The sequence below is a fragment of the Oncorhynchus nerka genome, linkage group LG3, assembly GCF_034236695.1.
Source record: "Oncorhynchus nerka isolate Pitt River linkage group LG3, Oner_Uvic_2.0, whole genome shotgun sequence".
Lineage (NCBI taxonomy): Eukaryota > Metazoa > Chordata > Actinopteri > Salmoniformes > Salmonidae > Oncorhynchus > Oncorhynchus nerka.
In genome coordinates, this window is record NC_088398.1 from 4,898,908 (window position 1) to 4,926,669 (window position 27,762).

Below are 27,762 nucleotides of genomic sequence, written 5' to 3' on the forward strand. Positions count from 1 at the left end.
AGGAGTGCAGGAACAGAGGGAGGCCCTCCTGAGGAAAGAAGTGCAGGAACAGAGGGAGGCCCTCCTGAGGAAAGAAGTGCAGGAACAGAGGGAGGCTCTCCTAAGGAAAGAAGTGCAGGAACAGAGGGAGGCCCTCCTGAGGAAAGAAGTGCAGGAACAGAGGGAGGCCCTCCTGAGGAAAGGAGTGCAGGAACAGAAGGAGGCCCTCCTGAGGAAAGGAGTGCAGGACCAGAGAGAGGCCCTCCCGAGGAAAGAAGTGCAGGAACAGAGAGAGGCTCTCCTGAGGAAAGAAGTGCAGGAACAGAGGGAGGCCCTCCTGAGGAAAGAAGTGCAGGAACAGAGGGAGGCCCTCCTGAGGAAAGAAGTGCAGGAACAGAGGGAGGCCCTCCTGAGGAAAGGAGTGCAGGAAAAGAGAGAGGATCTCCTTAGGAAAGAAGTGCAGGAACAGAGGGAGGCCCTCCTGAGGAAAGAAGTGCAGGAACAGAGGGAGGCCCTCCTGAGGAAAGGAGTGCAGGAACAGAGGGAGGCAGTGAAAGGGGTAGTAAAGCAAAAGGGGAGAGAGAGCGGAAGAGAGAGCGAGAGAGAGGAAGAGAGAGAATGTTCTTATAGTATAGCCTACAGTCTTCAGGTCCCACTGCAGCACGTGTCAACACTTCTGTCTGTGTCTGCTTCTTTCTTTCTCCCCCCTCTCCTTTATCTCTCCAGCTCTCCTTCCCCTACTGTATTGTCCCATTGTCTCAACTAGTCATCTGTTGTACTTCACATCCCCTCATGACAGGCTCAAACACCCTCTCAACAATCTAATTTATCAAACCTCCTGTCCCACAGTGCACTGAGTAAGCCCTACGCAGGGCGATTCCCTGATCCAACCCAACGCAGACGACACCATTCTATATACTTCCGGCCCGTCCTTGGACACTGTGCTATCTAACCTCCAAACGAGCTTCAATGCCATAAAACAGTCCTTCCGTGGCCTCCAACTGCTCTTAAATGCTTAAATGCTTAAATGCTAGTAAAACCAAATGCATGCTTTTCAACCGTTCGCTGCCTGCACCCGCACGCCTGACCAGCATCACCACCCTGGATGGTTCCGACCTTGAATATGTGGACATCTATAAGTACCTAGGTGTCTGGCTAGACTGTAAACTCTCCTTCCAGACTCATATCAAACATCTCCAATCGAAAATCAAATCTAGAGTCGGCTTTCTATTCCGCAACAAAGCCTCCTTCAGTCACGCCGCCAAACTTAGCCTAGTAAAACTGACTATCCTACCGATCCTCGACTTCGGCGATGTCATCTACAAAATTGCTTCCAACACTCTACTCAGCAAACTGGATGAAGTTTATCACAGTGCCATCCGTTTTGTCACTAAAGCACCTTCTACCACCCACCACTGCGACCTGTATGCCCTACGCAGCACACTGAGTAAGCCCTACGCAGCGCACTGAGTAAGCCCTACGCAGCACACTGAGTAAGCCCTACGCAGTACACTGAGTAAGCCCTACGCAGCACACTGAGTAAGCCCTACGCAGCACACTGAGTAAGCCCTACGCAGCACACTGAGTAAGCCCTACGCAGCACACTGAGTAAGCCCTACGCAGTACACTGAGTAAGCCCTACGCAGCACACTGAGTAAGCCCTACGCAGCGCACTGAGTAAGCCCTACGCAGCGCACTGAGTAAGCCCTACGCAGCGCACTGAGTAAGCCCTACGCAGCGCACTGAGTAAGCCCTACGCAGCGCACTGAGTAAGCCCTACGCAGCGCACTGAGTAAGCCCTACGCAGCGCACTGAGTAAGCCCTACGCAGCGCACTGAGTAAGCCCTACGCAGCGCACTGAGTAAGCCCTACGCAGCTCACTGAGTAAGCCCTACGCAGCGCACTGAGTAAGCCCTACGCAGCGCACTGAGTAAGCCCTACGCAGCGCACTGAGTAAGCCCTACGCAGCGCACTGAGTAAGCCCTACGCAGCGCACTGAGTAAGCCCTACGCAGTGCACTGAGTAAGCCCTACGCAGTGCACTGAGTAAGCCCTACGCAGCGCACTGAGTAAGCCCTACGCAGTGCACTGAGTAAGCCCTACGCAGTGCACTGAGTAAGCCCTACGCAGTGCACTGAGTAAGCCCTACGCAGCGCACTGAGTAAGCCCTACATCACATTACCTGTCAACTAGTTGTGAACTATTACGCTCTCACTAGCAGGGTAACACAAGGTTAACATGGTCTAGAATAATAAGCTCTGTTGCTATTCTATTGTTTCACTTATCTCCTGCAGTCACTTAATCATGACTAATGATCTTAACAAGATATACAGGAGATAAAGGCTTTTATTCATTCATGCAAGAGGTACATAGCTGACAATGGACTTCCATTACAATAGACTAAACAGCCAAATATACAGTATATGTATAATGTGTCAATATAAACCTAGTTATAAATGATATTCATCATCTATGTCAGATTATTCCCCAGCCTGTACAGAGGTCAGCCATCCTATTGACTCATCAGTGAAGGTTAGCCCTGTTTCAGTCATTTGCTGCAGCGCCTCGATACACCGGCGGGGGGGGGTTGTCTCTGTGGATCCACGGCCCTCCCCTACCATTATATCCACTCTAGTAGCCCTGTCCTGCAGTCACATTACCTAGAGGCCTCATGGGTGGAATGTTATTCATCATTTCATTTTGTTTTTACCTGACGAAAATTCGGTGTTTCTATGTCAAACAGTTTTGTAATATTTCAGTCTACTTTGATGTATATAAAGTGTAATATTGGGATGCAAACTCAGTTACAGCTGGAGAAAGGGTTAGGACAGGGGGTTGGGTTATATTGTTACAGCTGGAGAAAGGGGTAGGACAGGGGGTTGGGTTATATTGTTACAGCTGGAGAAAGGGGTAGGACAGGGGGTTGGGTTATATAGTTACAGCTGGAGAAAGGGGTAGGACAGGGGGATGGGTTATATAGTTACAGCTGGAGAAAGGGGTAGGACAGGGGGTTGGGTTATATAGTTACAGCTGGAGAAAGGGGTAGGACCTGAGTGGTCTAAGTGCTGCTTCTGTGGACAGTGTAGCTTTACTGGTTAAATGTGTCTGTGGTGGATGGCCGTAAAACAAAAAGGAACTGCTGCAGTGTAGTTCCTGTCACGGAGGGGTTTAAGCAGGCAGGAATTGATGCATCAGTATGAACGTGTGTGTGTTACTCGGGGGTGGAGTTAAGGCGGACAGTGCTATGAGGCAGTGTGGAGGTGGAGGGGTCTGACATGGCCATAGTCTTCACTCCCATCTTCTTCAGAGAGCGCTCATCTGTGACGGACATAGAGCGCGAGTACGCCGGACGAGGGGCTGCTGCAGAAGAGAAAGAGAGGCAGGGGGAATGAAGGGAATGAAGGGAACGAAGGGGGAAGGGAGGAGTTGAGGGGTTAAATTATTCAAATACACATCTCTTCACAGTTCACACACCCATAATAACATTTCGAATACATCTTTTGTTTTCGAAAAGAGATGAATGGCATGAAATTATTTTGTGTAAAATCTGCAAGGCGCCTGCAGTAGCATGTTCTGGCCTGTAGGTGGTCAGGACAGCGCAGCGAGTTGCAGCAGAGAGAGTGAGCAAATCCATTTCAGCCTCCTGTCTCGCATACCACGGGCCATACTGTGGCTGCTGCCTCTGATATCATTCAGCTGCAACAGCCGGTCAAACTTCTCATGACTCACCAGCAGGGGGCAGAGTGACCCCACACAGACACGCACGCACGCACACACACACACACACACACACACACACACACACACACACACACACACACACACACACACACACACACCCACTAGGGCTGACATATGCAGTGAGTGCTGCAATAGCTAACCAAACTCCTTGTTCCAGCCAAATGATATGCCAGGCCCACGGACATTAGTTTCTTCTCTGCAATGAGTCTGGATCTGAGTACCTACCCGAAGATTTCTAGAGCGCAAACATATTCTAACAGGTCTGATTGGTCCCAGAAACCAATGGGTTGGGCCAGAGCACAGGTGGGTAAATCAGCGTTTAGAAAAATCGTCATTGGCTTTGATACTCTGATTGGTTAGAGACTATCCAATCGCTTATTACTTGTAATGAGGGCTGTTTTGTGAAACATGCCTCATTTAGACATCACCACAAACTAATTTCAATGATTGCAGTCTCAGACTGAAGTATGTAGCTAACATAGAGCAGCGGAGGAATTCAGTTTGAGTCTCCAGACAATACCTGTTGGGCTCACTCTCCTCTGATCAATGATCTTTCTGTCTTTCTCTCCACGCTCTTCCCTTCTTCCCCTCTCTCACTTTTCACCCATCCTTGCACTTTCTCCCTCCCCTTCTCACCCACTTTCTCCATGTTCCCCTATGCTCTCTCCCCTTCCTCTTCTCCCCCTCTTCCATCCACCCATTCTTCCTTCTATCACTCTCTCCTTTTTCTCCACTTGACCTTCTCTCTCTCCCCTCCCCCCCTCTTTTTCTCCTCCCTCTACTCTATTAAAATACGATATAGAATAGTACAGTAGTAGACTAGTAGTTACTTTAGCTGGGTGATATGGACACAAACCCCATAGCGATAAATTGCCTGTACAGATACGATAATGATAAATAGAACGATAAGTTTCTAACATTAATGTGAACTGCACAGTTTTTATTATTATCCTTTAAAATACTAGTTGTGGTTGAAGACATCAATTATCCAATTAACAATCACCCATATTTGCAAACGCAAACTTCACATTTTTCTAGAGTACTTATCATAATGAATGATATCAGCAAAATGCCTTGAATAAGTCATTTTCCGTTTATGGTCCCAGCTCTAATAATTACCTGTGTTGTTGTTCTGGGTTGATTTGAGTTTGCTGTTGGTCTGTTCCTGTATCTGTCGCTCATACTCTCTCACATCCTCCAAACTCATCCCTGTAGGGAAAAGCACAGACGGATGAGATTATAATACATCATTATATCTATGTAACGTGTGTATCATAATGCATTATAACATGTAACATGTACATCATAATGCATTATAAGCATGTCCGAACAAAAACATACAGCAACAGTCAACAGCACATTGAAATGCATTAATTACAATGTAGTATAATGCATTATAACCATGTCCTATTATTATAATAATGTTCTATATGGTATAAAGCATTATAACCATGCCCTATTATAATCATGTCCTATACTTTATGATGCATTATAACATGAAGCATTATAACCATACCCTATTATAATCATGTCCTATACTTTCTGATGCATTATAACATGAAGCATTATAACCATACCCTATTATAATCATGTCCTATACTTTATGATGCATTATAACATGAAGCATTATAACCATACCCTATTATAATCATGTCCTATACTTTATGATGCATTATAACATGAAGCATTATAACCATACCCTATTATAATCATGTCCTATACTTTCTGATGCATTATAACATGAAGCATTATAACCATACCCTATTATAATCATGTCCTATACTTTATGATGCATTATAATATGAAGCATTACAACCATGTCCTATTATAATCATGTGCTATATGTTATAAGGAATTATAACCATGTCCTCTACTGACCGTGCCATTCGTCTGTCCAGGCCACAGCCTGTCTGTGCCCCACCAGTAGGATGTCCTGGATATTCTGTCAGATCATACACATCAGAGAAAATACATTTCTTACGTCAAAGAAACACATCCAAAGGCTTTCAGCAGGTGCTGCTGGAGATCAGTGTATATGTTGAGCCAAAAGAAAAGATTCCTCACACGCAATCTATGCTGTCAAATGTGTTTCCTTAAACAAAATTTTGACCCTTAGGTCTTTATCAGGTTCTCACCTGATGCATGATGGTAAATGTAGTTAAATGTAGTTTCCTCTCACCCTGTGTATGAAGTCCTCAGTCTTGCCCTGGAAGCCATAGACTTCGAAACTGCACTGCACCCTCTTATAGGAACACATGATGGGGGTGCTGTCCTTACGCCACCCTTCCACCAGGGGGCCTCGGCCCGTCTTCTCAGACACCCAGCGACTCAGGTCCTACAGAGACAAAGTACACATTACCTGCTGACAGCTAAATCCCTGACCGGTGTGTAGGAGGGAGGGCGAGTGTGTGGGTGTGCGTGTGTGCAGGCCTGTGTGAGCAGGCTGTTGCTCAATACCTCACATATAATCTATGAATGATTCAACATGATAGGCATCTGGGGCCCAAGATGCATAGATTGTACAAGTGTCTCTGTATTTATGTTTGTGTTTATCTACAGTACGTCTTCCTCTGTCTCTGCGTGAGATAGTGAGTGCGTGTGTGTTTTCAGCTATGTGTCTTGCTGATTGACCTTTGTTTCTGAAGTTACTGGAACTGCGGAAGTCAGGAGGAGGAAATGTGTGTGTACACGCTAGTACCTCTGTCTCCTTGTAGTGTTTGTCAGGGATGGGGTCAATGAGGATATCCAGGTGGCTCACGCTCTCTGCAGGGGTGGGCCTGTCTCCAAATACCTGCAACCGAGCAGAGGGGGTCAGGTCACTGGAGCCAGAAGATGAGGAAATAGACTGACACACACACTGGAGCCAGGGCTGTAGATGAGGAAATAGACTGACACACACACACTGGAGCCAGGGCCTAGTAGATGAGGAAATAGACTGACACACACACACTGGAGCCAGGGCCTAGTAGATGAGGAAATAGACTGAGACACACACTGGAGCCAGGGCCTAGTAGATGAGGAAATAGACTGACACACACACTGGAGCCAGGGCCTAGTAGATGAGGAAATAGACTGACACACACACACTGGAGCCAGGGCCTAGTAGATGAGGAAATAGACTGACACACACACACTGGAGCCAGGGCCTAGTAGATGAGGAAATAGACTGACACACACACACTGCCGCCAGGGCCTAGTAGATGAGGAAATAGACTGACACACACACACACTGGAGCCAGGGCCTAGTAGATGAGGAAATAGACTGACACACACACACACTGGAGCCAGGGCCTAGTAGATGAGGAAATAGACTGACACACACACTGGAGCCAGGGCCTAGTAGATGAGGAAATAGACTGACACACACACACTGGAGCCAGGGCCTAGTAGATGAGGAAATAGACTGACACACACACTGGAGCCAGGGCCTAGTAGATGAGGAAATAGACTGACACACACACTGGAGCCAGGGCCTAGTAGATGTAATAGTGAGGTCACACAATGTATCACCCATCATAATACTACACCCTCAGGCTTTGAGCAAAACACCACACACAGACAGACAGAGAGAGAGAGAGGGAGAGAGAAGGGGTAAGGGAGATCGAGAGAGGGAGCACACTAAATCACAGAGAAAGAGAGAGAAGCAGAGAGGGAGCACACTAAATCACAGAGAAAGAGAGAGAAGCAGAGGGAGCACACTAAATCACAGAGAAAGAGAGAGAAGCAGAGAAGGAGCACACTAAATCACAGAGAAAGAGAGAGAGAAGCAGAGAGTGAGCACACTAAATCACAGAGAAAGCGAGAGAGAAGCAGAGAAGGAGCACACTAAATCACAGAGAAAGAGAGAGAGAAGCAGAGAGGGAGCACACTAAATCACAGAGAAAGCGAGAGAGAAGCAGAGAAGGAGCACACTAAATCACAGAGAAAGAGAGAGAGAAGCAGAGAGGGAGCACACTAAATCACAGAGAAAGCGAGAGAGAAGCAGAGAAGGAGCACACTAAATCACAGAGAAAGAGAGAGAAGCAGAGAGGGAGCACACTAAATCACAGAGAAAGCGAGAGAGAAGCAGAGAAGGAGCACACTAAATCACAGAGAAAGAGAGAGAGAAGCAGAGAGGGAGCACACTAAATCACAGAGAAAGCGAGAGAGAAGCAGAGAAGGAGCACACTAAATCACAGAGAAAGAGAGAGAGAAGCAGAGAGGGAGCACACTAAATCACAGAGAAAGAGAGAGAGAAGCAGAGAAGGAGCACACTAAATCACAGAGAAAGAGAGAGAGAAGCAGAGAAGGAGCACACTAAATCACAGAGAAAGAGAGAGAGAAGCAGAGAAGGAGCACACTAAATCACAGAGAAAGAGAGAGAGAAGCAGAGAAGGAGCACACTAAATCACAGAGAAAGAGAGAGAAGCAGAGAAGGAGCACACTAAATCACAGAGAAAGAGAGAGAGAAGCAGAGAAGGAGCACACTAAATCACAGAGAAAGAGAGAGAGAAGCAGAGAAGGAGCACACTAAATCACAGAGAAAGAGAGAGAGGGAGCACACTAAATCACAGAGAAAGAGAGAGAGAAGCAGAGAAGGAGCACACTAAATCACAGAGAAAGAGAGAGAAGCAGAGAGGGAGCACACTAAATCACAGAGAAAGAGAGAGAGAAGCAGAGAAGGAGCACACTAAATCACAGAGAAAGAGAGAGAAGCAGAGAGGGAGCACACTAAATCACAGAGAAAGAGAGAGAAGCAGAGAGGGAGCACACTAAATCACAGAGAAAGAGAGAGAGAGGCAGAGAAGGAGCACACTAAATCACAGAGAAAGAGAGAGAAGCAGAGAGGGAGCACACTAAATCACAGAGAAAGAGAGAGAGAAGCAGAGAGGGAGCACACTAAATCACAGAGAAAGAGAGAGAGAAGCAGAGAGGGAGCACACTAAATCACAGAGAAAGAGAGAGAGAAGCAGAGAGGGAGCACACTAAATCACAGAGAAAGAGAGAGAAGCAGAGAAGGAGCACACTAAATCACAGAGAAAGAGAGAGAGAAGCAGAGAGGGAGCACACTAAATCACAGAGAAAGAGAGAGAAGCAGAGAAGGAGCACACTAAATCACAGAGAAAGAGAGAGAGAAGCAGAGAGGGAGCACACTAAATCACAGAGAAAGAGAGAGAAGCAAGGGAGCAGACAGAGAACGGAGCACACTAAATCACAGAGAAAGAGAGAGAGAAGCAGAGAGGGAGCACACTAAATCACAGAGAAAGAGAGAGAGAAGCAGAGAGGGAGCACACTAAATCACAGAGAAAGAGAGAGAAGCAGAGAGGGAGCACACTAAATCACAGCGAAAGAGAGAGAAGCAGAGAAGTAGCACACTAAATCACAGAGAAAGAGAGAGAAGCAGAGAGGGAGCACACTAAATCACAGAGAGAGAGAAGCAGGCGAGATGGACAGAGAAGCGGGAGTGAAAGAGGAGAGAGCATGAGACACTTATCAAAGAAAGAGAGATAAAAGTCACAGTTCTTTCTGTTCTGTCCCCTTGTCCTGACAGAAAGCGAAAGAGAGAGTAATGTCTCTTTTGAAGATGTTCATTCCTCTGCTGGTATTTAACAAAGAGAAGAGCAGAGAGACAAACCCACAGCCAGATAATCAGCTGTGTTTCAGATCCTATTATGCCGTGTCTCTTGTGTTTAAGAACCTGTTCTCTCATATAAGGTACGTATTGTCCGTCTGTCTGACTGTCTGACTGTTGACACTTGTCATAGCTCCCATTTTTCCATGTCAAAAGCATTGTTTTACCTCATCCTTTAAACCTGCTGATATTCCTCTGTTTTGGTTGTGCTTTTTAGATGTCCTCTATTGTGTGTTGTAATAGAGGTGTATGTATCGGTGTGGTATGTGTGCATTCATGTGTGTGTGTTGTAACAGAGGTGTATGTATCGGTGTGGTATGTGTGCATTCATGTGTGTGTGTTGTAATAGAGGTGTATGTATCGGTGTGGTATGTGTGCATTCATGTGTGTGTGTTGTAATAGAGGTGTATGTATCGGTGTGGTATGTGTGCATTCATGGTGTGTGTGTTGTAATAGAGGTGTATGTATCGGTGTGATGTGTGTGCATTCATGTGTGTGTGTTGTAATAGAGGTGTATGTATCGGTGTGGTATGTGTGCATTCATGTGTGTGTGTTGTAATAGAGGTGTATGTATCGGTGTGGTATGTGTGCATTCATGTGTGTGTGTTGTAATAGAGGTGTATGTATCGGTGTGGTATGTGTGCATTCATGTGTGTGTGTTGTAATAGAGGTGTATGTATCGGTGTGGTATGTGTGCATTCATGTGTGTGTGTTGTAATAGAGGTGTATGTATCGGTGTGGTATGTGTGCATTCATGTGTGTGTGTTGTAATAGAGGTGTATGTATCGGTGTGGTATGTGTGCATTCATGTGTGTGTGTTGTAATAGAGGTGTATGTATCGGTGTGGTATGTGTGCATTCATGTGTGTGTGTTGTAATAGAGGTGTATGTATAGGTGTGGTATGTGTGCATTCATGTGTGTGTGTTGTAATAGTAATAGAGGTGTATGTATCGGTGTGGTATGTGTGCATTAATGTGTGTGTGTTGTAATAGAGGTGTATGTATCGGTGTGGTATGTGTGCATTAATGTGTGTGTGTTGTAATGGAGGTGTATGTATCGGTGTGGTATGTGTGCATTAATGTGTGTGTGTTGTAATAGAGGTGTATGTATCGGTGTGGTATGTGTGCATTCATGTGTGTGTGTTGTAATAGTAATGGAGGTGTATGTATCGGTGTGGTATGTGTGCATTAATGTGTGTGTGTTGTAATAGAGGTGTATGTAATCGGTGTGGTATGTGTGCATTCATGTGTGTGTGTTGTAATAGAGGTGTATGTATCGGTGTGGTATGTGTGCATTCATGTGTGTGTGTTGTAATAGATGGTGTATGTATCGGTGTGGTATGTGTGCATTCATGTGTGTGTGTTGTAATAGAGGTGTATGTATCGGTGTGGTATGTGTGCATTCATGTGTGTGTGTTGTAATAGAGGTGTATGTATCGGTGTGGTATGTGTGCATTCATGTGTGTGTGTTGTAATAGAGGTGTATGTATCGGTGTGGTATGTGTGCATTCATGTGTGTGTGTTGTAATAGAGGTGTATGTATCGGTGTGGTATGTGTGCATTAATGTGTGTGTGTTGTAATGGAGGTGTATGTATCGGTGTGGTATGTGTGCATTCATGTGTGTGTGTTGTAATAGAGGTGTATGTATCGGTGTGGTATGTATGCATTAATGTGCGTGTGTTGTAATAGAGGTGTATGTATCGGTGTGGTATGTGTGCATTAATGTGTGTGTGTGTGCGTGCATTTCTGCTAAAATGAACACATGTAAACTGTAGCTGGGAGAAGGTTGAAACAAGCTTCGCCACATTTCTGGATACACACACTAACAGCCAACAACCAGATGAGTTCAGTCTTGTTCCCAGGTTTCTATCCCATAATGACAGGGGCACCCTGTAGGGACAAACCAGCTCAGAATTGTGTTTGTGTGTCAGAATTCCGTGACAAGACCAGAAAAGGTGGTGAAACAAGCCTGTAATACAAGCATGTACCCTTCTTTCAGTCTCTCACCCCCTTCTCTCTCTCTCTCTCTCTCTCTCTCTCTCTCTCTCTCTCTCTCTCTCTCCCACCCTTCTTTCAGTCTCTCACCCCCTCTTCTCTCTCTCCTTCAGTCATACTCACATTATTGTTGTCACCATTGTTGTTCTCAAACCTGGTCTCAATACGGATACTGAACTTGGGAAGGAAGGAGACCTACAGTAGATGACGGATGGATGTGAATGGAGAGGAGGGAGAGAAGGAGAAAGAGGGAGAGAAGGAGAAGGAGGGAGAGACGGAGGGAGAAAAGGAGGGATGGAGGGGGGGGGAGAGAAAAGGAGGGAGGGGGAGAGAAGGGGAGAAAAGGAAGGAGGGCAGAGAGAAGGAAGGAGGGCAGAGAGAGGAGTAGACAGATGAGGTTATGTACACAGACATTTTGAGAGGGATGAGCTCTACTGCATGCCTCATGCAAATGATGTGTGAATACCTACCGAGTACTCTGAAGCACCACCGCAGAAGTTCCATACAGATAGAGAGGAACATCATTAGTGACACACCACACACACATATTTCTAAATACGTGGAACGAAAGATGTTTAAAGTAAATTGGGTCTAGATAAGCAGATTGTGTTTAAATCTATGTGAAGACCTACGTCCTACGTTAGGAAGAACAGGTTGGTAGCAGGTGAAACGGCTGTGTATGTGGTGGATAGAATAGTGTTGTCAGACCTGTGATGGTGTAAGGGTAGAAGTTCCAGGCCTTCTCTGTCACATAGAAGACCCTGGGGACAAACACACTCACCCAGGATGGCAGTTTACTGTCAGAGAGAGAGACAGACAGAGGGGAGGAATGTACTGTTATCGTCGCTGAGGTAGATGTACGTGTGTGGTATGATCTAGGGCTAGGCCATAGGGGTGGGTGTGGGATAGTAGATATGTGTGTGTGTGTGCGCGTGCGCGTGTGCTGGTATCATTTCTTAGTTGAGCAGTGCTAGGTGTGTGCGAGGTACAGTGTGTGAGGTACAGTGTGTGTGTGTGTGTGTGTGTGTGTGTGTGTGTGTGTGTGTGTGTGTGTGTGTGTGTGTGTGTGTGTGTGTGTGTGTGTGTGTGTGTGTGTGTGTGTGTGTGTGGTATAGCTGCACCATCGAGAGCATCCTGAGCGGTTGCATCACCGCCTGGTATGGCAACTTCTCGGCATCTAACAGTAAGGCGCTACAGAGGGTAGTGCGTACAGCCCAGTACATCACTGGAGCCAAGCTTCCTGCAATCCAGGACCTATATAATAGGCGATGTCAGAGGAAGGCCCTAAAAATTGTCAGGGACTCCAGTCACTCAAGTCATAGACTGTTTTCTCTGCTAACGCACGGCAAGCTGTCTGGGACCAAAAGTCTCCTTAACAGCTTCTACCCCCAAGCCATAAGACTGCTGAAAAATGTACCAAATGGCCACAGAACGATTTACATTGACCCCCCCCTCCATTTGTTTTGTACACTGCTGCTACTGGCTGTTTATTATCTATGCATAGTCACTGCACCCCAACCTACATGTACAAGTCACCTCTAACCTGTACCCTGCACACTGACTCGGTACCGGTACCCCCTGTATATAGCCTCGTTATTGTTATTTTATTGTGTTACTTTTAATAATTTTTCAACTTTAGTTTATTATAAAATATTTTCTTAACTCTTTGTTGAACTGCATTGTTGGTTAAGGGTTTGTATGTAAGCATTTCACTGTAAGGTCTACACTGTTGGTTAAGGGTTTGTATGTAAGCATTTCACTGTAAGGTCTACACTGTTGGTTAAGGGTTTGTATGTAAGCATTTCACTGTAAGGTCTACACTGTTAGTTAAGGGTTTGTATGTAAGCATTTCACTGTAAGGTCTACACTGTTGGTTAAGGGTTTGTATGTAAGCATTTCACTGTAAGGTCTACACTGTTGGTTAAGGGTTTGTATGTAAGCATTTCACTGTAAGGTCTACACTGTTGGTTAAGGGTTTGTATGTAAGCATTTCACTGTAAGGTCTACACTGTTGGTTAAGGGTTTGTATGTAAGCATTTCACTGTAAGGTCTACACTGTCTGTTAGTTAAGGGTTTGTATCTAAGCATTTCACTGTAAGGTCTACACTGTTAGTTAAGGGTTTGTATGTAAGCATTTCACTGTAAGGTCTACACTGTTGGTTAAGGGTTTGTATGTAAGCATTTCACTGTAAGGTCTACACTGTTAGTTAAGGGTTTGTATGTAAGCATTTCACTGTAAGGTCTACACTGTTGGTTAAGGGTTTGTATGTAAGCATTTCACTGTAAGGTCTACACTGTTAGTTAAGGGTTTGTATGTAAGCATTTCACTGTAAGGTCTACACTGTTGGTTAAGGGTTTTGTATGTAAGCATTTCACTTTGTAAGGTCTACACTGTTGGTTAAGGGTTTGTAAGGTCTAACTGTTGGTTAAGGGTTTGTATTTCACTGTAAGGTCTACACTGTTGGTTAAGGGTTTGTATGTAAGCATTTCACTGTAAGGTCTACACTGTTGGTTACATTTCACTGTTGGTCTACACTGTTGGTTAAGTTTGTATGTAAGCATTTCACTGTAAGGTCTACACTGTTGGTTAAGGGTTTGTATGTAAGCATTTCACTGTAAGGTCTACACTGTTGGTTAAGGGTTTGTATGTAAGCATTTCACTGTAAGGTCTACACTGTTGGTTAAGGGTTTGTATGTAAGCATTTCACTGTAAGGTCTACACTGTTGGTTAAGGGTTTGTATGTAAGCATTTCACTGTAAGGTCTACACTGTTGGTTAAGGGTTTGTATGTAAGCATTTCACTGTAAGGTCTACACTGTTGGTTAAGGGTTTGTATGTAAGCATTTCACTGTAAGGTCTACACTGTTGGTTAAGGGTTTGTATGTAAGCATTTCACTGTAAGGTCTACACTGTTGGTTAAGGGTTTGTATGTAAGCATTTCACTGTAAGGTCTACACTGTTAGTTAAGGGTTTGTATGTAAGCATTTCACTGTAAGGTCTACACTGTTGGTTAAGGGTTTGTATGTAAGCATTTCACTGTAAGGTCTACACTGTTAGTTAAGGGTTTGTATTTCACTGTAAGGTCTATTTCACTTTCACTGTAAGGTCTACACTGTTGGTTAAGGGTTTGTATGTAAGCATTTCACTGTAAGGTCTACACTGTCTACACTGGTTAAGGGTTTGTATGTAAGCATTTCACTGTAAGGTCTACACTGTTGGTTAAGGGTTTGTATGTAAGCATTTCACTGTAAGGTCTACACTGTTAGTTGGTTTGTATGTAATTTCACTGTAAGGTCTACACTGTTAGTTTTTGTATGTAAGCATTTCACTGTAAGGTCTACACTGTTAGTTAAGGGTTTGTATGTAAGCATTTCACTGTAAGGTCTACACTGTTAGTTAAGGGTTTGTATGTAAGCATTTCACTGTAAGGTCTACACTGTTAGTTAAGGGTTTGTATGTAAGCATTTCACTGTAAGGTCTACACTTGTATTCGGCGCTTGTGACAAAGTTTGATTTGAGGTACAGTGTTAATGTGGGTGTGTTACCTATTGAGGTAGATGCGTTTCTCAGTGAGCTGTCCCAGGGTCTACACTGTTAGTTAAGGGTTTGTATGTAAGCATTTCACTGTAAGGTCTACACTGTTGGTTAAGGAGTATGTAAGCATGTTGGGGATGTGTGTCTGGTTGGTTCCTCACCACCTCCACTCCCTCCCCCCTCCGCTCTGCTCATTACTGTGTTTACTGATCATGTACAGCTGCCCAATCTTATACTGGGGGACAATTCACACAGTCCTGTCTTAATACCACATCCTTCTTGCAATTAATGTGCACATGACATATTTACATACATAGCAGTCAGTTCATTCATTAACAGGACGCAGACTGCTCACGGTGAGCTTTTCTTGGGAACATATCTAAGGTCAGCTCACCCTCCTCCAAAGCCCTAACCTTATCCACTAGGACAACAATGAACAACTAACCTTAGATCAGTGAAAAGGCTGCCTTCTTCCTGTGTGTGCCCTGACCATCAGCTTGACGTGGAAACGTCAGTCCCCTCTTCTTCCTGTGTGTGCCCTGACCATCAGCTTGACGTGGAAACGTCAGTCCCCTCTTCTTCCTGTGTGTGCCCTGACCATCAGCTTGACGTGGAAACGTCAGTCCCCTGTATACTGAACGGATTAAAGCTCAAATAAATACTTTTCTGACGTTTTGTTGAGAGCTGCATCAAATGTGTCATTTTGGAAGTTTTTCCTTGGTACGCCCTTTATTTGGGTTCCTGAGTGGCACAGTGGTCGAGGGCACTACATCTCAGTGCAAGAGGTGCCACTGCAGTCCCTGGTTCAAATCCAGGCTGCATTACTGTACATCTAGCTGTGATTGGGAGTCCCTTAGGGCAGCACACAATTGGCCCAGCGTCGTCCAGGGTTTTGCCGGGGTATGACTTCATTGTAAATTAGAATTTGTTCTTATAACTGACTTGCCTAGTTAAATAAAGGTTAAATGTACATTTTAAAATATATTTAAAATATTTTTGTAATTGTTGTAAAGCACCCTTCCTTTCCATTGTTTGTTGAAGCATGGAACCCCACCTGAACTCTGACCTTAGACCAGTAGTATCTAGCTGTTACTTGCCCAAGTCCTTAAGGCAGTGATAAGACTTGGGTTGGGAAACCCAGAACCAGTCATTGACAGTATTTACCTAGTCCTGTCCTATAGAGAGATGTTAAGATCACGGAGTACCGAATGTCTATCAATGTCTCTGTTCTGGCCATTCTCTATGTGAATGTCTATCAATGTCTCTGTTCTGGCCATTCTCTATGTGAATGGATATCTATGTCTCTGTTCTGGCCATTCTCTATGTGAATGTCTATCAATGTCTCTGTTCTGGCCATTCTCTATGTGAATGGATATCTATGTCTCTGGTCTGGCCACTCTATGTGAATGGATATCTATGTCTCTGGTCTGGCCATTCTCTATGTGAATGGATATCTATGTCTCTGGTCTGGCCATTCTCTATGTGAATGGATATCTATGTCTCTGGTCTGGTCACTCTGTATGTGAATAGATATCTATGTCTCTGGTCTGGCCACTCTATGTGAATGGATATCTATGTCTCTGGTCTGGCCATTCTCTATGTGAATGGATATCTATGTCTCTGGTCTGGCCATTCTCTATGTGAATGGATATCTATGTCTCTGTTCTGGCCATTCTCTATATGAATGGATATCTATGTCTCTGGTCTGGCCATTCTCTATGTGAATGGATATTTATGTCTCTGGTCTGGTCACTCTGTATGTGAATATATATCTATGTCTCTGGTCTGGCCACTCTATGTGAATGGATATCTATGTCTCTGTTCTGGCCATTCTCTATGTGAATGTCTATCAATGTCTCTGTTCTGGCCATTCTCTATGTGAATGGATATCTATGTCTCTGTTCTGGCCATTCTCTATGTGAATGTCTATCAATGTCTCTGTTCTGGCCATTCTCTATGTGAATGGATATCTATGTCTCTGGTCTGGCCACTCTATGTGAATGGATATCTATGTCTCTGGTCTGGCCATTCTCTATGTGAATGGATATCTATGTCTCTGGTCTGGCCATTCTCTATGTGAATGGATATCTATGTCTCTGGTCTGGTCACTCTGTATGTGAATAGATATCTATGTCTCTGGTCTGGCCACTCTATGTGAATGGATATCTATGTCTCTGGTCTGGCCATTCTCTATGTTAATGGATATCTATGTCTCTGGTCTGGCCACTCTCTATGTGAATGGATATCTATGTCTCTGGTCTGGCCACTCTATGTGAATGGATATCTATGTCTCTGGTCTAGCCATTCTCTATGTTAATGGTTATCTATGTCTCTGGTCTGGCCACTCTCTATGTGAATGGATATCTATGTCTCTGGTCTGGCCACTCACTATGTGAATGGATATCTATGTCTCTGGTCTGGCCACTCTATGTGAATGGATATCTATGTCTCTGGTCTAGCCATTCTCTATGTTAATGGTTATCTATATCTCTGGTCTGGCCACTCTCTATGTGAATGGATATCTATGTCTCTGTTCTGGCCACTCTCTATGTTAATGGATATCTATTTCTCTGGTCTGGCCACTCTCTATGTGAATGGATATCTATGTCTCTGGTCTGGCCATTCTCTATGTGAATGGATATCTATGTCTCTGTTCTGGCCACTCTCTATGTGAATGGATATCTATGTCTCTGGTCTGGCCACTCTCTATGTGAATGGATATCAATGTCTCTGGTCTGGCCACTCTCTATGTTAATGGATTTCTATGTTTCTGGTCTGGCCACTCTCTATGTTAATGAATATCTATGTCTCTATCTATGTCTCTGGTCTGGCCACTCCGTATGTGAATAGATATCTATGTCTCTGGTCTGGCCACTCTATGTGAATGGATATATATGTCTCTGCTCTGGCCATTCTCTATGTGAATGTCTATCAATGTCTCTGTTCTGGCCATTCTCTATGTGAATGGATATCTATGTCTCTGTTCTGGCCATTCTCTATGTGAATGGATATCTATGTCTCTGGTCTGGTCACTCTGTATGTGAATAGATATCTATGTCTCTGGTCTGGCCATTCTCTATGTGAGTGGATATCTATGTCTCTGGTCTGGCGCCTCTCTATGTGAATGGATATCTATGTCTCTGGTCTGGCTACTCTCTATGTGAATGGATATCTATGTCTCTGGTCTGGCCACTCTATGTGAATGGATATCTATGTCTCTGGTCTGGCCACTCTATGTGAATGGATATCTATGTCTCTGGTCTAGCCATTCTCTATGTTAATGGTTATCTATGTCTCTGGTCTGGCCACTCTCTATGTGAATGGATATCTATGTCTCTGTTCTGGCCACTCTCTATGTTAATGGATATCTATGTCTCTGGTCTGGCCACTCTCTATGTGAATGGATATCTATGTCTCTGGTCTGGCCATTCTCTATGTGAATGGATATCTATGTCTCTGTTCTGGCCACTCTCTATGTGAATGGATATCTATGTCTCTGGTCTGGCCACTCTCTATGTGAATGGATATCTATGTCTCTGGTCTGGCCACTCTCTATGCTAATGGATTTCTATGTTTCTGGTCTGGACACTCTCTATGTTAATGGATATCTATGTCTCTGGTCTGGCCACTCCGTATGTGAATAGATATCTATGTCTCTGGTCTGGCCACTCTATGTGAATGGATATCTATGTCTCTGCTCTGGCCATTCTCTATGTGAATGTCTATCAATGTCTCTGTTCTGGCCATTCTCTATGTGAATGGATATCTATGTCTCTGTTCTGGCTATTCTCTATGTGAATGGATATCTATGTCTCTGGTCTGGTCACTCTCTATGTGAATGGATATCTATGTCTCTGTTCTGGCTATTCTCTATGTGAATGGATATCTATGTCTCTGGTCTGGTCACTCTGTATGTGAATATATATCTATGTCTCTGGTCTGGCCACTCTATGTGAATGGATATCTATGTCTCTGTTCTGGCCATTCTCTATGTGAATGTCTATCAATGTCTCTGTTCTGGCCATTCTCTATGTGAATGGATATCTATGTCTCTGTTCTGGCCATTCTCTATGTGAATGGATATCTATGTCTCTGTTCTGGCCATTCTCTATATGAATGGATATCTATGTCTCTGGTCTGGCCATTCTCTATGTGAATGGATATCTATGTCTCTGGTCTGGTCACTCTGTATGTGAATAGATATCTATGTCTCTGGTCTGGCCACTCTATGTGAATGGATATCTATGTCTCTGTTCTGGCCATTCTCTATGTGAATGTCTATCAATGTCTCTGTTCTGGCCATTCTCTATGTGAATGGATATCTATGTCTCTGGTCTGGCCACTCTATGTGAATGGATATCTATGTGAATGGATATCTATGTCTCTGGTCTGGCCATTCTCTATGTGAATGGATATCTATGTCTCTGGTCTGGCCATTCTCTATGTGAATGGATATCTATGTCTCTGGTCTGGTCACTCTGTATGTGAATAGATATCTATGTCTCTGGTCTGGCCACTCTATGTGAATGGATATCTATGTCTCTGGTCTGGCCATTCTCTATGTTAATGGATATCTATGTCTCTGGTCTGGCCACTCTCTATGTGAATGGATATCTATGTCTCTGGTCTGGCCACTCACTATGTGAATGGATATCTATGTCTCTGGTCTGGCCACTCTATGTGAATGGATATCTATGTCTCTGGTCTAGCCATTCTCTATGTTAATGGTTATCTATGTCTCTGGTCTGGCCACTCTATGTGAATGGATATCTATGTCTCTGGTCTAGCCATTCTCTATGTTAATGGTTATCTATATCTCTGGTCTGGCCACTCTCTATGTGAATGGATATCTATGTCTCTGGTCTGGCCACTCTATGTGAATGGATATCTATGTCTCTGGTCTGGCCATTCTCTATGTGAATGGATATCTATGTCTCTGGTCTGGCCATTCTCTATGTGAATGGATATCTATGTCTCTGGTCTGGTCACTCTGTATGTGAATGGATATCTATGTCTCTGTTCTGGCCACTCTCTATGTTAATGGATATCTATTTCTCTGGTCTGGCCACTCTCTATGTGAATGGATATCTATGTCTCTGGTCTGGCCATTCTCTATGTGAATGGATATCTATGTCTCTGTTCTGGCCACTCTCTATGTGAATGGATATCTATGTCTCTGGTCTGGCCACTCTCTATGTGAATGGATATCTATGTCTCTGGTCTGGCCACTCTCTATGTTAATGGATTTCTATGTTTCTGGTCTGGCCACTCTCTATGTGAATGGATATCTATGTCTCTGGTCTGGTCACTCTGTATGTGAATAGATATCTATGTCTCTGGTCTGGCCATTCTCTATGTGAATGGATATCTATGTCTCTGGTCTGGCGCCTCTCTATGTGAATGGATATCTATGTCTCTGGTCTGGCCACTCTCTATGTGAATGGATATCTATGTCTCTGGTCTGGCCACTCTATGTGAATGGATATCTATGTCTCTGGTCTGGCCACTCTATGTGAATGGATATCTATGTCTCTGGTCTAGCCATTCTCTATGTTAATGGTTATCTATGTCTCTGGTCTGGCCACTCTCTATGTGAATGGATATCTATGTCTCTGTTCTGGCCACTCTCTATGTTAATGGATATCTATTTCTCTGGTCTGGCCACTCTCTATGTGAATGGATATCTATGTCTCTGGTCTGGCCATTCTCTATGTGAATGGATATCTATGTCTCTGTTCTGGCCACTCTCTATGTGAATGGATATCTATGTCTCTGGTCTGGCCACTCTCTATGTGAATGGATATCTATGTCTCTGGTCTGGCCACTCTCTATGCTAATGGATTTCTATGTTTCTGGTCTGGCCACTCTCTATGTTAATGGATATCTATGTCTCTGGTCTGGCCACTCTGTATGTGAATAGATATCTATGTCTCTGGTCTGGCCATTCTCTATGTGAATGGATATCTATGTCTCTGGTCTGGCGCCTCTCTATGTGAATGGATATCTATGTCTCTGGTCTGGCCACTCTATGTGAATGGATATCTATGTCTCTGGTCTGGCCACTCTATGTGAATGGATATCTATGTCTCTGGTCTAGCCATTCTCTATGTTAATGGTTATCTATGTCTCTGGTCTGGCCACTCTCTATGCGAATGGATATCTATGTCTCTGTTCTGGCCACTCTCTATGTTAATGGATATCTATGTCTCTGGTCTGGCCATTCTCTATGTGAATTGATATCTATGTCTCTGTTCTGGCCACTCTCTATGTTAATGGATATCTATGTCTCTGGTCTGGCCACTCTCTATGTTAATTGATTTCTATGTTTCTGGTCTGGCCACTCTCTATGTTAATGGATATCTATGTCTCTGGTCTGGCCATTCTCTATGTGAATGGATATCTATGTCTCTGGTCTGGCCATTCTCTATGTGAATGGATATCTATGTCTCTGGTCTGGTCACTCTGTATGTGAATAGATATCTATGTCTCTGGTCTGGCCACTCTATGTGAATGGATATCTATGTCTCTGTTCTGGCCATTCTCTATGTGAATGTCTATCAATGTCTCTGTTCCGGCCATTCTCTATGTGAATGTCTATCAATGTCTCTGTTCCGGCTATTCTCTATGTGAATGGATATCTATGTCTCTGGTCTGGCCACTCTATGTGAATGGATATCTATGTCTCTGTTCTGGCCATTCTCTATGTGAATGTCTATCAATGTCTCTGTTCTGGCCATTCTCTATGTGAATGGATATCTATGTCTCTGTTCTGGCCATTCTCTATGTGAATGTCTATCAATGTCTCTGTTCTGGCCATTCTCTATGTGAATGGATATCTATGTCTCTGGTCTGGTCACTCTGTATGTGAATAGATATCTATGTCTCTGGTCTGGCCATTCTCTATGTGAATGGATATCTATGTCTCTGGTCTGGCGCCTCTCTATGTGAATGGATATCTATGTCTCTGGTCTGGCTACTCTCTATGTGAATGGATATCTATGTCTCTGGTCTGGCTACTCTCTATGTGAATGGATATCTATGTCTCTGGTCTGGCCACTCTATGTGAATGGATATCTATGTCTCTGGTCTAGCCATTCTCTATGTTAATGGATATCTATGTCTCTGTTCTGGCCACTCTCTATGTTAATGGATATCTATGTCTCTGGTCTGGCCACTCTCTATGTGAATGGATATCTATGTCTCTGTTCTGGTCACTCTCTATGTTAATGGATATCTATGTCTCTGGTCTGGCCACTCTCTATGTTAATGGATTTCTATGTTTCTGGTCTGGCCACTCTCTATGTTAATGGATATCTATGTCTCTGGTCTGGCCACTCTGTATGTGAATAGATATCTATGTCTCTGGTCTGGTCACTCTGTATGTGAATGGATATCTATGTCTCTGGTCTGGTCACTCTGTATGTGAATGGATATCTATGTCTCTGGTCTGGTCACTCTCTATGTGAATGGATATCTATGTCTCTGGTCTGGTCACTCTGTATGTGAATGGATATCTATGTCTCTGGTCTGGTCACTCTGTATGTGAATAGATATCTATGTCTCTGGTCTGGCCACTCTATGTGAATGGATATCTATGTCTCTGTTCTGGCCATTCTCTATGTGAATGTCTATCAATGTCTCTGTTCTGGCCATTCCCTATGTGAATGGATATCTATGTCTCTGGTCTGGCCACTCTATGTGAATGTCTCTGGTCTGATATCTATGGATCTCTGGTCTCTGGCCATTCTCTATGTGAATGGATATCTATGTCTCTGGTCTGGCCATTCTCTATGTGAATGGATATCTATGTCTCTGGTCTGGTCACTCTGTATGTGAATAGATATCTATGTCTCTGGTCTGGCCACTCTATGTGAATGGATATCTATGTCTCTGTTCTGGCCATTCTCTATGTGAATGTCTATCAATGTCTCTGTTCCGGCTATTCTCTATGTGAATGGATATTTATGTCTCTGGTCTGGTCACTCTGTATGTGAATAGATATCTATGTCTCTGGTCTGGCCACTCTATGTGAATGGATATCTATGTCTCTGTTCTGGCCATTCTCTATGTGAATGTCTATCAATGTCTCTGTTCTGGCCATTCTCTATGTGAATGGATATCTATGTCTCTGTTCTGGCCATTCTCTATGTGAATGTCTATCAATGTCTCTGTTCTGGCCATTCTCTATGTGAATGTCTATCAATGTCTCTGTTCTGGCCATTCCCTATGTGAATGGATATCTATGTCTCTGGTCTGGCCACTCTATGTGAATGGATATCTATGTCTCTGGTCTGGCCATTCTCTATGTGAATGGATATCTATGTCTCTGGTCTGGCCATTCTCTATGTGAATGGATATCTATGTCTCTGGTCTGGCCATTCTCTATGTGAATGGATATCTATGTCTCTGGTCTGGTCACTCTGTATGTGAATAGATATCTATGTCTCTGGTCTGGCCACTCTATGTGAATGGATATCTATGTCTCTGTTCTGGCCATTCTCTAAGTGAATGTCTATCAATGTCTCTGTTCTGGCCATTCTCTATGTGAATGGATATCTATGTCTCTGGTCTGGTCACTCTCTATGTGAATGGATATCTATGTCTCTGGTCTGGCCACTCTTTATGTGAATAGATATCTATGTCTCTGGTCTGGTCACTCTGTATGTGAATGGATATCTATGTCTCTGGTCTGGCCATTCTCTATGTTAATGGATATCTATGTCTCTGGTCTGGCTACTCTGTGTGTGAATAGATATCTATGTCTCTGGTCTGGCCACCCTGTATGTGAATAGATATCTATGTCTCTGCTCTGGTCACTCTGTATGTGAATGGATATCTATGTCTCTGGTCTGGCTACTCTCTATGTGAATGGATATCTATGTCTCTGGTCTGGCCATTCTCTATGTGAATGGATATCTATGTTTCTGGTCTGGCCACTCTCTATGTGAATGGATATCTATGTCTCTGGTCTGGCCACTCTATGTGAATGGATATCTATGTCTCTGGTCTGGCCATTCTCTATGTGAATGGATATCTATGTCTCTGGTCTGGCCACTCTCTATGTGAATGGATATCTATGTCTCTGCTCTGGCCACTCTATGTGAATGGATATCTATGTCTCTGGTCTGGCCACTCTGTATGTGAATAGATATCTATGTCTCTGGTCTGGTCACTCTGTATGTGAATGGATATCTATGTCTCTGGTCTGGCTACTCTCTATGTGAATGGATATCTATGTCTCTGGTCTGGCCATTCTCTATGTGAATGGATATCTATGTCTCTGGTCTGGCCATTCTCTATGTGAATGGATATCTATGTCTCTGGTCTGGCCACTCTCTATGTGAACGGATATCTATGTCTCTGGTCTGGCCACTCTATGTGAATGGATATCTATGTCTCTGGTCTGGCCATTCTCTATGTTAATGGATATCTATGTCTCTGGTCTGGCTACTCTGTGTGTGAATAGATATCTATGTCTCTGGTCTGGCCACTCTATGTGAATGGATATCTATGTCTCTGGTCTGGCCATTCTCTATGTTAATGGATATCTATGTCTCTGGTCTGGCTACTCTGTGTGTGAATAGATATATATGTCTCTGGTCTGGCCACCCTGTATGTGAATAGATATCTATGTCTCTGGTCTGGTCACTCTGTATGTGAATGGATATCTATGTCTCTGGTCTGGCTACTCTCTATGTGAATGGATATCTATGTCTCTGGTCTGGCCATTCTCTATGTGAATGGATATCTATGTCTCTGGTCTGGCCATTCTCTATGTGAATGGATATCTATGTTTCTGGTCTGGCCACTCTCTATGTGAATGGATATCTATGTCTCTGGTCTGGCCACTCTATGTGAATGGATATCTATGTCTCTGGTCTGGTCACTCTCTATGTGAATGGGATATCTATGTCTCTGGTCTGGTCACTCTCTATGTGAATGGATATCTATGTCTCTGGTCTGGTCACTCTCTATGTGAATGGATATCTATGTCTCTGGTCTGGCCACTCTGTATGTGAATGGATATCTATGTCTCTGTTCTGGCCATTCTCTATGTGAATGGATATCTATGTCTCTGGTCTGGCCATTCTCTATGTGAATGGATATCTATGTCTCTGGTCTGGCCATTCTCTATGTGAATGGATATCTATGTCTCTGGTCTGGCCACTCTCTATGTTAATAGATATCTATGTCTCTGGTCTGGTCACTCTGTATGTGAATGTGTCACCCACCCTTTGACTAACAACACAAACCCACACAGCGTTATGTTTCTCTTTGACTTCAGACCCCTGTGACAGTTTTGTGGTTAATGTGTTGTACTGATGATGACTGAAACATCCAGTGCAGTGAGACAGTAACTATATTATGTGAATGTGCCCCACCCTTTGACTAACAACAAAACATCGTCATTTGTCCCCCAGCTTTTGACTAAATACGAAACTAACACATACCGGTATTCATTTGTCCCCCACCTTTTGACTAAAAATGAAACACACGTACCTGTGTCTTAATCCACCAACCTACTAGTACAACCAGCTACACTTCCCTCATAATTAGAAGTGTGTGTGTGTGTGCAGACATTGCATAACAGTGCTATGGTTTGACTGTGGAACTATAAGCTGATCCCACTAAAGCTGCATAGGAATCTTAATGCGCTTCCCCATCAGACCATGAGAGTCAGAGTTCCACACGTGGAATGGATCTCACCTTAGGATTTGTTTCTGTGTGATTTTACAGAGACTATTTTCAGATAGATACACACAAGACACTGATCCAGTTTTTTTTTTCGGCAAAGAAAAGTCTTGGGCGGGCCTCCGAAGTGTTTTTTCGGCTGCATATGTCCAAACAGTAAAAAAATATATATTAAAATAAATAAATCCAATAATAATAAGGATGGAAAGACGTTGTCAGTGTAAACCTCAGCGACTCAAACCAGATATAAAGAAAAGATATGTAGAAAAGATAATGGACCTATATATTTTTATACAATCATCTTTGAGGACCAAAAGTCACCAAAATAAAAGATAGAAAGTCCAGGACAATCTAAAATTTAAAAAATTATACATTCATTTTTTTTTTGTCATGGCATGGGGCCTCCATTGACTTTGTTATAATTTGAGAGTCATTCACATAGCATAAGCCATGGCAACATGTTTAGAATGGCAGCAATTGATCTTTAAACTGCACATTTCTCTCTCAGCCTCATGGCAGAATTGCAGGAAATTTGCTTTAAAACGGCAGTCAACAGGAAGGCCTCAAACATTTTCGGTCGGCTACCGCACCATTGGCCAGGCCCACCACCTAAGCCCCATTTTGATCCATAAAAACCCTGTGATCCTTCTAGCTAAAGCTTCTACAAACACTAAAACATTAGTAATCTTAAAGTTCACTAACGTTCGTCACATGTTTCCAGACCACAGAAGTGGTCTAACAACCGACCAAAGTTGGTTTTAGAGTGAAGTATCAATGGAAGTTTCCGGCACGGCATGTTGTAATAATAACCAACTACATAACACTGTTCCAGACAGATAACTCAGACTTAAACACTATGACAGGGAGAACTGCTTTGTTCTGGTGGTTGGAGGGAATGAGGACCTTCCCTTTGAGGGCACTCTACAGCACCTTCCCCCTAAACCCTTTTCCACCCACCACTTCTTACTCCCTGGCAGAATCTGTCCTTCGTTTTTAACCTCTAGGCCAAATGCCTTCGTTGACATTTGTAAGCCTCAACCAGTCCAACTTGTTTGTGGTAAAAAATAATCATAATAAATAAAGCGAAAGAGAGAGAGAGAGCGAGAGAGAAAAACAGCTGAGGTTAGGTACATGCAGAACCATACAGAGTGCCAGCCACATGAACAACACTACTCAACTACAGTAGGCCTGTGCTTAATGTTGTTACAGATGTAGGATCTTCATTTGAGCCAGTTTGCTACAGCAGGAAAATAATCCCGCAACAGGAAATCAAAATTATTATATGGATTATAATGAACGGACATGTTTGTCGGGGTGAGACATTTATCGTAAATGAAACCCTTAAATCCACGACAAGCTGTCCTGCAACAGGGCGATCATATGAATATTCTACATCTGTATGCTAGCAACTTTAACATTTTCAATTAAAAGCTATCACCTTATTTTTACAACACTGGTCTACAGTATACATACATTCAATCACACAAGCACACAGAACCCCCCCCCCCCCCCAGCCACAAACACACAGACCCCCAACACACATACATGTTCACAGACAAACACACTTACCTCTTCCACAGTTAGTGGCATGCATATTCTATACTCCTTCATCAACATGGTTCAATCGTGTAGTGAACGTCTGTCTGTCTTTGCGTGTCCTAGCTCTCCTGTTGCATAGTAAGCTGCTTAAGGAACTACAGTGCACCTCACCTACTGCAGTGACCTCTCTTTCTCTCCCCCTTTATTTTGCTGATGTCAGTGCTTCATTGAAGTCCAGTCCATTCTGTCAATGTCAATCTATTCGTTTTTCTCTACACTTTCTCCCCTCTCTCTCTCTCTCTCTCTCTCTCTCTCTCTCTCTCTCCTCCTTTTTGTTTATCTCCCGATTAATATCCTCACTCCCTCTGTCAACATTCAACTGTTGTCCTTCCCTTTCTCTCTACCCCTTGTTCCCCCCTCTCTCTGTCTCCCTCTACCCCTGGTTTTCCCCTCTGCCTCGCTCTCTTTCTCCGTTGCCCTTATTGTTTACTCTTCCTTTGTTCTCCTCCAGTGAGCAACAGGTAATTAACTTGTGAAGTAAGACTGAAACCTTCTCAACTCCATAATCCACACTATCGTACCTGTCCTGCTATTCTCTCTCTCTCCTCTGTCTCTCTTACTTTCGTTCTCTGGACTGCTCTCACGTGTAACCTCGCTCTCTGCTCCGCACTC

The 27,762-nt window shown here is 43.7% G+C and overlaps 1 protein-coding gene across 2 annotated transcripts; it reads right to left on the reverse strand.

The window, feature by feature from the left end:
* Positions 1–2,306: 2,306 nt before the first annotated feature.
* Positions 2,307–27,762, reverse strand: LOC115125880 (cytoplasmic phosphatidylinositol transfer protein 1-like). 2 transcript variants are annotated; one of them, XM_065007350.1, is made up of 7 exons: positions 27,121–27,762; positions 11,449–11,520; positions 6,418–6,510; positions 5,899–6,054; positions 5,598–5,661; positions 4,839–4,928; positions 2,307–3,335 (listed from the first exon to the last, which is right to left on the reverse strand). In XM_065007350.1, the coding sequence occupies exons 1-7, from the start codon at positions 27,166–27,168 to the stop codon at positions 3,190–3,192; spliced, it is 669 nt and encodes a 222-aa protein (XP_064863422.1). In that variant the 5' UTR covers positions 27,169–27,762; the 3' UTR covers positions 2,307–3,189. The 2 variants fall into 2 exon arrangements, with proteins under 2 accessions (XP_064863422.1, XP_064863418.1); XM_065007346.1 differs by having other exon boundaries at positions 2,307–3,338; positions 27,121–27,755.

Bases quoted from the DNA above. Each gene is read 5' to 3' on its own strand.
- LOC115125880 (XM_065007346.1), bottom strand. From the start codon at position 27,168: ATGTTGATGAAGGAGTATAGAATATGCATGCCACTAACTGTGGAAGAG. The intron at 6,055-6,417 runs GTACTAGCGTGT...TTGTCTCTGTAG, and splicing joins AACACTACAAGGAGACAGAG to GACCTGAGTCGCTGGGTGTC. The intron at 5,662-5,898 runs GTGAGAGGAAAC...ATGATCTGACAG, and splicing joins CTGAGGACTTCATACACAGG to AATATCCAGGACATCCTACT.